Below are 12,517 nucleotides of genomic sequence, written 5' to 3' on the forward strand. Positions count from 1 at the left end.
TATATGTACATTGGGCTCTCTGGTTGTCAGCAAATGCCCTAAGAAAGAAGTCCTGCTTTGCTTGCTGAACACTTCTATTTCCCTAACACTTCTTTCCCATTCCACCTTTAATCACCTCAGGGCACTACTTGCTTAATATGCTTATAGTCCTCAGGCTACTTCCAAAAATGTCTAGGAAACTCAGTTGACAGAGCTCACTCCTGGTCATTCAGTGTGTCTTCCTTCCACCCCTAACGTTTAAGGGTAAAACAAGGCCAAAAGGGGGAGGTATTGGGAGGGGGTACATCATCCTATTTTTTTTTTGACCTGAGAGACTTTGGGGGTTGAGTGGGTGTTAGGAGATACTTACATGCTAGTTTATGTATGTGGATGTTACCACAACAACAGAGAAAAGGAAAGGTCTTTCTCATTCCTGTTCTGGCTGCTAGGATCTAGGATCTCATCGTAGGTAGCAGAAGCTATCCTTTCTTTATTCCCTGACAGACCTGGGAGCACAGTGGCCAACCCCTTGTTCAAAGAAGAGCCCTGAATTCGAGAACAATTGGAGCACCACCTAAGGTGCAGCAGTGTTACAGGATGCTGACCCACCACCAGCACACCTACAGCCCACACTCTCTGGGACAACTTATAAACTGATCAGTCATGTGCAGATCCCTCTGCTAATATATTAAGGGAAGACATGGGCTTTAGGGCCTGATTCACACAGACCCATCCCTGCCAGACCCTGGAAAACAAAGAAAGATCTCTCCCTTAAGAAAGGGTAGGGAATCAGCCTCACTTGCAGAGCTTCTTGGGATCCCAGAACTTTTGCATAGAGCTCACAAAGTTTCTTCAACCTATTGGAAAAAAAAAAACAAGTGAAAGAAAGAAGCACCTAGCCTTTCATATAAAAAGACTCTATGAGCTATTATTTCCAATTGACAGTTCATTTTAATTTTTTGAAACCACGCATTTTGTTCTCTTTCAAATGCATTAAATCTATAATTTAATAACACAATATCACAATATGGTCACAACTATTAATAAAAAAATATATTTCAGAAGGATCAAAAATTTATACACAAAAGATGAAACTATAAAGGGAATGAAAAACTGGTTCCTTTTTAAAAAAATATTGGAATGAAAAAGTCCTTCCTAAGCATGATAGACCATTCAGAAGTCATGATGAAAAAAATTCATGAATATGCAACATAAAATGTTAAAATTTTTCTATAGTATAAAGTGAATAGGCCACATAAATTATCAAAAGGCAAATTGGGAATTTTTTTGCAACAGATATAGCAAAGAAATAAGTTTCTAAATATACAAAGACTTTTCAGAAATCAATTTTCAAAAGGACAAATGTCCTGCATTTGCATCCATCAAGAAATGTATTTGCAGACGAGTCTTTCTAGAAAGAAGATCAGATTTCTTCACTGAGAGGAAATACAGACCCCAAAATGCCCTGTGAGGTGTCACTTTTTTTTTTAGGTGCTACCGGGGATTGAATCCAGGACCTCATACATGCAAAGCAGGTGCTCGACCACTGAACTACACCTGCTCTGCTGAGGTGTAACTTTTAAATAATGAAATGGCTGCTTGATTAGAAAGTAGATGTGGCCTCTGATGAAGAAACTCTTGTTGAAAGGAAGTGGGACACTGAAGCCTGTATAGAATTTTTCTCCCCTGCTACTAACACCTATGTTAGCTCACATCTAAGAGCTTGAATGAGCTAAAGACACCTTCCAAGTGATTCTTTTTCTCCTTACAAGTAATCTACTGGTTATAATTATTCCTCTTGGTGCCTCTATGAGACAGACAGAGAGAGAGAGAGAGAGAGAGAGAGAATGACTATGTTCTTTGCTTCTCATATCAGATGCAAAGGCATGTGACTGCAAATGACTCACCCAGGTGACATACCCCTGACCTAAGTAGCTTCCCTAAGGCTCCTTTGCTCCAAGTAGAGAGCAGTGATGCTCACGGTTACATCATAATTAGTAGCCTGATCTCCATCCAAATGATCTTCGATGAAGTAGATTTTGCAGATATGATTGAAAGCAACCATTATTCATTTATTCAATTGACAAAACATTTTCAAGTGCCCACTATGTTCCAGGCACTGCTCCGGGGGTTGGAGATCCAGCGTGAACCCACCAGACAAAACGTCCTACCTTCATGGATCTTATATTCTAGTGGGGACATTTGCAAGTGAGTGGACCAGTTTGACCTCCATAGCCCTGGCTTAGAATAGAGGTGGCAAAGGTCATGGAGTAGCACACATAAGAAGGGAGAGGGAATGATTCATAATGTGATTCAGGAGGCTTTTAGTTGGTAAGTCTGTTATTAGTGGTGGTGTGGGAATAAATAATTGGCAGTGATAAATACTAACTTGCCAGAAGATATGGCCACGTCCAGAAAAATTAGACCCTCTCTATCTCTAATTAGTAATTATTATGCATCACTCATGTAGTAAGTACTGCAGACTGCCCTGCAATGCAGTAATTTGTGCACCTTGTTATGCCTTCTCCATGTATACTTTCAGCCCTGGGTTATATCTATTTTTGTATTCTCCATAACTCATAGCATGGCGCCTTATGCACAATAAACTGAATATTAATTTGAATATTAGTTTACATTATCAGCACTATGCCTTATACAACAAGACCCTAATAATTAACATAACAGACATGTATCAGTTGCAATACACATATTACTAGGCAGTCCGTAAACCCAAACATTAAGGAAAAATGAAAGGCAGACAGGTAGGGAGGGAAATAATGAAAGAAGGAATAAAAGAAGAGGAACATCTTTACCTACCTTTCTTCTTTGGTAAGACGTGCCAGTTTTCTGGCTTTGTGAGCAAGGATAAATCTACAACATACAAACAAGAAAAAGGGGGGAAATTAATTGTTGTTTTCATCCTGGCCTCATTTCTCTAGCTACACACATGCCTAGTATACAGGGTGATGAAATGAATTATGTACTGGCTTATTTTATGTTTTGAGTTTTATTATTTACACGTTATTCAAATTCCTGTCACTGAAGAGCATCTTCTAGCTTCAGGGGTTCAAGGAATTGAAAACAGGTCACAATTCTTGCCTAGTAAATTTATGACCAACCCCCAGCCCACCCTTAACACCCTTACCACTGAGTGGCTGGTGGCCCAAAGGACTAAGGCCTGGGCCTCCAATACTCACTTAAGGCAGGGCCTGAGCCTTTCTCATTTTATCCCAGTCCTTGCTCTTTGGTTCTGCCTTCACTAAGGTGTCACCCTAGCACCCAGACTTCTAGAATCTGCCTTTCATATCTAGCCCTATGAGTTTTACAGATTCCTTCAACTATGCCTTCAAGTTAATGACTGTCTTTTATCTCCTTGCTTTGATCCTTGACTTTCCCTGAGATAGATTCATATATATCCTGTGGCTCAACTCAATTTTGGCTGCTTCAGGTAACTACCTCTCTGGCCCAAGTTCTGGCCCCAAGACATGTCCCATCAGTTCTGCTCTTCCCTTCTAAGCTGATGACTGGGCTGGGCTTGGCTTCTCTCTAGAGGGACTTGGAAAATCTCAGCAGCCCACAGAATGTAAATACCACTGATGCCCACACAGTCTACAGAAGAAGCTCTCTTAGCAAAACACCCAAAGTCAGGCCTTTATAGAATGCTTTCACAAAATGATAGCTCAACTAAATACATATATATATCACCAGCATTAATAGAAAGCAGAAAATTAATATAGCAAGTATAAACCCATGTTACTGGCATTGGAACTCAGTTGTAGATACTTATTCTATTAGAAGGCATTATTTTAAAAGAAAAAAAGCAATACAAAATTTTCTACTGCTGGATTTAGAGAAGGGTGTCATTTGGTAAAATACATCATTTGACCAAGTTAAGGCCACATTTATTAATATTATGGGGTTGCTTTATCACTACTGGATAGCATCCACACCACCATAAATGTGTCTTACCCCATTATGGCAGCATAGTTGCCATCAGGTTTGGTATCATCCAATGTATAAGCAATTGGAGCTTCCTCTCCTTCAATAATCATGGTTCCACAGTAATCTTGTAGAAGAGCAAAATGGAAAAAGGTATTTATCATTCCATCAATTTACCCATAGCCTGTTACAATGAAGCAAACACTTTCAAACTTGAGAAGTTCCAAAGCCAAATGTAGGATATTATAATATCACTGAAGCAAACCAAACTATGTCAAAAGGATTACTAAGTAGTTAATGGTTTGTGAAAAATCAAACCGTAAGCTTTATTGCCACAGAGAATAAAACAATGTGATTCTATGAATTAATTCAGGCCACACATTTAATGAAACCTTGTATTCCTTGCTGTTAATACTTGGTTTTCCTTATTTCCTCTTTCATATGAAATCAGAATAAAACTAAAGATATGTAAAGGAAATTATACTCCATTGCTATAAAATAGAAGGGACTGAATTTCATATTTTATGAGGAACCACTTCTTCTATTTTTATCTACTACTTGATTATCAGGAGACAGGGCAGAGAAAACATGAATAACTAAAATCCAGAGTCCCAAACCCTCCATTTCAAACATGACCTCTAAACACTCTTTTCCCCCTCCAGAACAACTTAGGAAACAATTTCACTTCATTGTGGAAAAGAGTGCTTCTCCCATTCTTTCCCTGAACAAAATACATGTGATTTCAACAAATGAGTATGGCAGAATGGCGATGAAAATGTCAGGGAAGAATGTGAACTGTTAAAATTTTGCCCTACTGTAGTGTATGCCTCCTCCTGCTCCATCATTTACTTGCAAATTGAAGTTTTTAAAAAATTATTATCTTTATGAGAGAAGTTATGGGTTTACAGAAAAGTCAAGCATAAAATACAGTGTTCCCTTATACCACCCTATTATTAGCACCTTGCATTGGTGTCATACATTTGCTACAACTGATGAAAGCACATTTTTATAAATTTCCTATTAACTATAGTTCATGTTTTAACTTAGGGCTCACTGGCTGTGTTATGTAGTTTCATAGATTTTTAAAAAATTTTATTCTAATTATATATATATATATATAAAACCTAAAATTTGCCCTTTAAACCACATTCAAACATATGATTCTGTCCTATTAATTATGTTCATAATATTGGGTTAACCTCGCCACCACCCAATACCAAAAATTCTCCATCATCCCAAATAGAAACTCTGTACATTTTAGACCTTAAATCCCCCTGATCATGGTGTATAATTTTTTCAATGTGCTGCTGGATTTGTTTTGCTAGTGTTTTGTTGAGGATTTGTGCCTCCACATTCATAAAATATGTTGGTCTATAATTTTCTTTTTGTGGTATCTTTATCTGGTTTGGTATGAGAGTGATACTTTATTAGGGAGTGCTCCCTTCTCTTTAGTTTTTTGGAAGAGTTGGAGCAGGATGGGTATTAATTCTTCTTGGAATGTTTGGCGAAATTCCCCTGTGGGGCCATCTGGTCCTGGACTTTTCTTTGTTGTGAAGTTTTTGACGACTGATGCAATCTCTTTACTAGTTATTGGTTTGTTGAGATATTAGATTTCTTCTCGAGCCAGTATAGGTAATTTTTATATTTCCATTAATTTGTCTTTTTTATGGACTGGCATGCAGTTGCTCATAGTATCCTCTTATACTCTTTTATTTCAGGGGGTCAGTGGTAATGTCCCCCTTTTCATTTCTAATTTTACTTGTGACCTCTCTCTTCATCAGTCTAAGTAAAGGTTTGTCAATTTCTGTGATTTTTTCAAAGAACCTAATTTAGTGATGTTGATTCTCTTGTTTTTTATTTCTCTATTTAATTGTTTCATTTTTACCTGCTCTAATCATTGTTATTTCCTTTATTCTGTTTGCTTTCAGTTTAGTTTGTTTTTTTTCTAATTTTTCTAGTTTTGAGGTTAGTTCACTAATTTTAAATATTTCTTCATTTTCAATATAAATATTTAGAGCTAAAAGTTTCTCTCAGTGCTGCCTTTGTTGCATCCTATAAGTTTTATGGTTTATTTTCATTTTCATTCATCTCAAGGTATTTCCTGATTTCCCTTGTGATTTCTACTTTAACCCATTGGTTGTATAAGAGCACTTTATTTTATTTCTACATATTTGAGAATTTTCCATTTCGCACACTGTTATTGACTTCTAGCTTCATTGCTTTGTGGTCGGAGAAGATACATTCTATTATATCAATAGGTTTTGATTTATTGAGACTTGTTTTGTGACCTAGGGTATGGTCTGTTGTGGAGAATGATCCATACAAAAAGAATGTGTATTCCCTTGTTGTTGGTTGAACTGTTCTATATAAGTTTGTTAGGTCTAATTCGTTTAGAGTATCATTCAACTCATTTCCTTATTGAACTAGTGTCTAGATGTTCTATCCATTAATGAAAGTGATGTGCTTAAATCTCCTACTATTAATGTAGAACCATCTGTTTTTTCCTTCAATTCTGTCAACATGTGCTTCATATATTTTTGAGCTCTGCTGTTAGGTACAAACATATTTATAATTGTTGCATCTTCTTGTTGAATTGACCCATTTATCAGTATATACTGATCCTCTTTTTTCCTCATAACAGTTTTTTATTTAAAGACTATTTTTCTGGTATTAATATAGTTATGCCAGCTCCCTTTTGGTTACTACTTGCAAGGTATATTTTTTTTCCATTCTTATACTTTTGACCTACTTATGTCTTTTTAAAAAAAAAGATTTATTTATTTATTTCTCTCCTCTCCCCTTCCAGCCCCAGTTGTCTGTTCTCTGTGTCTATTTGCTGCATGTTCTCTGCGTCTATTTGCTGCGTGCTCTTTGTCCGCTTCTGTTGTTGTCAGTGGCACAGGAATCTGTGTCTCTTTTTGTTGCGTCATCTTGCTGTGTCAGTTCTTCGTGTGTGTGGTGCCATTCCTGGGCAGGCTGAACCTTCTTTCATGTTGGGCAGCTCTCCTTACCGGGCGCACTCCTTGCGCGTGGGGCTCCCCTAGGCGGGAACACCCCTGTGTGGCACGGGCACTCCTGCGTGCATCAGCACCGCGCATGGGCCAGCTCCACACGGGTCAAGGAGGCCCGGGGTTTGAACCACGGACCTCCCATGTGGTAGATGGACGCCCTAACCACTGGGCCAAGTCTGCTTCCCTACTTATGTCTTTGAATTTAAGGTGAGACTCTTATAAACAGCATATAGTTTTATTAGGCTTTTATTTATCCTAATAAATCTCTGCCTTTTGACTGGAGAATTTAATTAATTTACATTTAAAGGCATATTGATAATGCAAGACTTTCTTCTGCTATTTTGCAATTTAGTTTTTGTAAAGACTTTCCTTCTGTTAATCCTACTTTCACATTTATTTGATTTTTTGTACTGTAAAATATTGAGTCCCTTCTTATTTCTATCTGGAAATAATTTTCCTCTGTTTTCCTTGTGGCTATCATAGGATTAAATTGAACATCCTAAATATATAACAATCACATTTGACTTGATCCCAACTTGACTTCAATTGCATATACATATACTTTTCCTATATCCCACGATCCCGCCACCTTTTTTTATATGTATTATCATTTATATCTTTGTGCATTGTATGTCCAAAACCATAGATTTATCTTTACTTTTTATGCATTTGCATTGTAACACCTGTGGGAAGTAAAAAGTGCATTTACCTGCCAAAAAATTCAATACACTAATATTGTCATTTATATTTACCCAATGGTTACCTTATCAGAGGTCTTTGTTATTTTATGCTATTTTGAACCTCTGTCAAGTGTCCATGTCTGAATAACTCCCTTTAATATTTCCTGTAGGTCAGGTCTACCGGTAATGAACTCCCTCAGCTTCTGCTCATCTGGGAATGTATTAATCTCTCTCTCATATTTGAAAGAAAATCTCATTGGACATAAAATTCTTGGTTGGCAGTTGTTTTCTGTCAGCACTTTAAATATTTCAACCTACTGCCTCTTGTCTCCATGGTTTCTGATGAGAAATAGGCATTTAATCTATGTAACCAGCTGAACATATGACAGATTTTCTTGAATGTCATGAGCTGGCAATACCAAGCATACCTAAGCAATACTACCTTTTACTGTGTTTGCAAATTGGCTTTGTGTTGGCTGGTGCTCTCAGCTGGAGTTCAGCCTTCCTATCAGGAAAGTTATCCCAAGTCAAATGCTTGGCATTGTCCCTATCTTTTCTGGGTCTGTGCCTTGTTCTGGGCTTATGCTTGCAGTGGCCTTAAGAGCTTCCCTGTTTACAAAAGTTTGAATGTCCCCTTTACTGCCCAGGAAACAGACCTTCTCCTATCTCTGCCATTCCACTGCAGGCTTTTAAATAGACAAGTCTTTGTCCCAAACCATCTGCCTTTATTTTTTCTTACACTGTTTTCCTTGTCTCAAACTGTTTTGCCTGGAGGTTAAATTCTAGAAGGGGAGACATGGTGGAGAGGATTTTCCATATTCACTCTTTCTCAGCCTGAGGAAGGCCAGGGACCCATAAAGGGATCAATGCTGGGGAAATGGATTTTCATGTCCCTTTCTGGCACCAGCAAGCTGTGCCAGGTGCCAGATCCAACTGCTGTCTGCAGGGAGAGTGGGGGCTGGGCATCAATAACTGCCACATGGAGAGAGCAATTTACTGGTATTTACCATAATTTACCACCCTCTCCCTCCTGCTCTTTCTGGATGTGGTACAGTGTTCTACTGGACTCTGGAGTTTTGAAATAGCTGAGTCAGACCGTTCCTGCCTGTTTAATAGTTGTTCTGGTGTTGGGACTGATTCCTGGAGCTTCCTACTCTGACACCTTCTAAAATGAGGTGGTTTGAACAAATTATGATCCAGGACTCTGGAATAAATGTTCTTTAGAAAAGCCAAGAAGAGGGTTTCAAAATGGTGGAGCAAGAACAGAGAAAACTGGAGGGTGTGCGCACCTCTTCAACCTGTACCTGTGCAAGTGTGTGGTCAGACTCACCTGTAGACCTTTTTCAACTGCACTTGCTTCCATCTCTCCTCCCACATCCCTCCCCACTGCGTGCCCAGGAGAATCAATGCCTGAGTTAACCACTGTGTTGAGGGGAGCTTTTGCTCCCCTCAGATGTATAGGAGCAGGGAAAGGTTGGGAAAAACTCAAATGTGGGAAGAAGCAATGTTTAAAACCCAAGAACTCAACATGATTTCAGAATACAAGAAAATAAGCTAAGGAGACACCTGGCATAAGAAGGCAAGAAAGAGAGGACACAAACAGGTCAGGCTCTGATAAAAGAAAAGACAAGTGCACATGGATCATGTCGGGATTGGCTGGGTGGGATGGAAAGCTAGCTAGCCAGAATGGAGAGGCTGCTGTCTGGGTGGAGGGGCTCTTCGGATACTTCCTTCTCAGAGCAAAGCTGGCCTCTGAGCCATGCAGGTGTACTTAGCTGAAGTGAAGGAACAAAAGGCCAAGAGAAAAGTCATTTTCACACCAGGTCCAACCATGTACTATGAATTAGTATTTCAATCATTTGAGGGTGGAAAGCTCAGAAGCCCCGCCTTTGCACACAGCTACCAGGTAATTTTGTAGGGCCTCATTCTTAAAGTGAAAGGGCCATTCAAGGACTTCCAGGCCTTTAGGAAGTCCTTTAATAGGAAAAGCAAACCCAACAACAGAAACAAACAAAATAACTCGGAATAAAAAAAAAGACAATGGTTAGGAAGAAATTTTCTGAAAAGTGTAACATCCTCAGAGAGAAAGGAAAAAAGAATATTATAGTTATGGGAGGTTATAGGAATATTCAGAAATTATCAGAAATAAAATAATTCAATAGATGTTTTTTGAGTGTGGAATATGGAAAGAGGAGTGTCTGACAAAATGCAAACATCGGTCTGGAAGAATAACTGATGAAGTATAAATAACTAAGGACAAAGTTAAAGGAAAAGTAATGAAAGAATGTCCTACCAGATATCAAAACATGCTATAAATGTACAGCAATTTAAACAGAACAGTGCTGTCATAGGAATAGATAATATAGATTCAAAGTAGGGTGTAACACCTAGACCACACCTTTAGATAGTGGAAGAAAGTACTATAAGTTCTTTTTTTAAAAAAAATCAGTTTTTTAAAAGAAAATCTACATTTGTTATGTCATATGATAACAATACTTTTCAGAGGTGAGTGTATATAATTTATGAATATACATATAGTTGTAATTTATGTTTAATCTCTTAATGTGTGGGGATCAGTGGAAGAGCATGTGTATTTGAGAATTTAGCATGGTGAAACCATCACAAACAAATTTATGAAAGCTGATAGACTGGGAGAAAATATTTGCAGCACAGAAAGAAAAAAATTTAAGCAGGCAAAGGATAAACAGGTAACAAAAAATAATTTAGTATAACCCCTCAGCCTTATTAATGAAAAAAATTAACCAATTATAGACAAATGAGATTTTTTCTTCTATCTGATTGGCAAAAAATCTAAGAATATTAGCTGGTAAGGACATGGGAGGACTGGAACTCTGATAAAAATTTCAGAAAGGCAACAAAATCCATTTCGAATAAAGCAAATTTTACCCAAAAATATTTTTCAAAGGTCTGCCCAAATCTATTGACGTAATACTTCCACTTTGCAAATTTATAAAAAAGAAATGTTCCTATACAAATCTGCAGAGCTACATGCAGGAAGCTGTTTATTGCAGCATAATGTGTAATAATAAAAAGTTAAAAACAATCCTAATGTCTGTCAACAGCAGATCTATTGGGTAAATTTTAACAGAGCTGTACAATGAAACATTGTTGAGGTAGATTTAAATATATTGATGTGGAGAGATGTCCATGGCATACAGTTACCAAGAAAAAGAAAAATTCAGTATGATACGCATCATATTAAAAAATACTATGCCTTTGGAAAACATATAACATATACATGTAAAATTATATTTACATATAAATATATATTATTTAATATATATTTACAGTATATATTTGCCCATACATTTTAAGTGTGCCTATGTATAAAATAAATCTCTAAGGAATAACAAGTAAATTATTAGCAGTGGTTCCCTGGGAGGAGGGATATGGGAAGAGAGACATACACTTTTATTTTTTGTATGTTTTACAATGAACATGTTGTTTACTCTGCAATAAAAATTGCAGATAAAAATTATTACTTCTATAATTTACTACATAAATTGATATAAATTAGATTTTATATATATATATATATATATATATATATATATATATATATAAGATTAAAGGGGAAAAGTGTAAATAATTAAAAGATGAGGAAGCGGACTTGGCCCAGTGGTTAGGGCATCCGTCTACCACATGGGAGGTTCGTGGTTCAAACCCCAGGCCTCCTTGACCCGTGTGGAGCTGGCCCATGCAGTGTTGATGCGTGCAAGGAGTGCCCTGCTACGCAGGGGTGCCCCTGCGTAGGGGAGCCCTACGCGCAAGGAGTGCGCCCCGTAAGGATTGCCGCTCAGCGTGAAAAGAAAGTGCAGCCTGCCCAGGAATGGCACCACACACACAGAGAGCTGATACAGCAAGATGACGCAACAAAAAGAAACAGATTCCTGTGCCACCGACAACAACAGAAGCGGACAAAGAAGATGCAGCAAATAGACATAGAGAACAGACAACTGGGGGGGGAAGGGGAGAGAAATAAATAAATCTTTAAAAAAATAAAATAAAATAAAATAAAATAAAATAAAAGATGAGCAGAACCAAGGGAGACTAACAGGATTCAAAGTTTGCTAACAGTCCCCTACCTCAGAGCAAATGGGGATAGGATGAGGGGCTGAGGCAGCCACCACGGGGAGGGCTGGGTGCTGAGGGTGAGAGAAGATGAAGGCTGGACTTAGGATGACTAGGAGGACCTCCAGCAAACAAGAGGGGTTTAGGTCCACCCTTCCCTTTGCCATCAGTCCCACATATGGCTAACTGGCTACTCACCCTTTTTTCTCCAGAAGGGTTCTTTGTAATAAACTATACACTTGATGACTGAACCTAAAGGCACTCGAGTGATCAGCTGGTTTCTCATCATTGGCAGCGGGGGACTGAAATGAATCTTTAAGCCAAGAGTAGGAGGAACAGCACTAATCACATATTTAGCCTGGAAGGAAAACACAGTGAACGTTGTTGGTCGGTTGTTCTTGTATTTTTCCTAATAATTCTCCATCTTCCTACCCTTGTACCCCTTCAGTCTTTTCTTAACAGAGAAACTGGAAGGATCTTAAAATGGAACTTATCATTCCCTTGTTCAAAACCTCCAATGACTTCCCATCACACTTGGAGTCAAAGCCAAGTTCCTTGCAGCCATGTCCAAGGCTGTATATGAAATGGACCTCTGTTACATTTCTGATGTCGCTTCCTGAGACTCTTCCCTTCACTTTTTCTACTTCTGCCATTTTGCCCACCTTGCTGTTCCTTGATTGTGCCAGGCTTGCTTATACCTCAGGACTTTTGCACTGGCTATTCCATCTGCTTGTAATGTTCTTCCTTTAGAGAAACACATGACTCATTCCATCATCTCCTTCCATTTTGTTCTAAATACCACCTTCTTATTGAGGC

The 12,517-nt window shown here is 38.2% G+C and overlaps 1 protein-coding gene across 1 annotated transcript in view; it reads right to left on the reverse strand.

Moving 5' to 3' along the window:
- The window catches only part of MAOB (monoamine oxidase B), a 132,977-nt gene that overhangs the window by 13,019 nt on the left and 107,441 nt on the right, over positions 1–12,517 (reverse strand). Inside the window, exons 8-11 of the mRNA XM_058292115.2 lie at positions 11,900–12,059; positions 3,949–4,045; positions 2,797–2,850; positions 779–836 (exon numbers count right to left, since the gene is read on the reverse strand). Of these exons, the coding sequence (XP_058148098.1) occupies positions 779–836; positions 2,797–2,850; positions 3,949–4,045; positions 11,900–12,059 (369 nt within the window). The remainder of the gene's footprint in view (positions 1–778; positions 837–2,796; positions 2,851–3,948; positions 4,046–11,899; positions 12,060–12,517) is intronic.

Source organism: Dasypus novemcinctus, chromosome X (genome assembly GCF_030445035.2).
Source record: "Dasypus novemcinctus isolate mDasNov1 chromosome X, mDasNov1.1.hap2, whole genome shotgun sequence".
Lineage (NCBI taxonomy): Eukaryota > Metazoa > Chordata > Mammalia > Cingulata > Dasypodidae > Dasypus > Dasypus novemcinctus.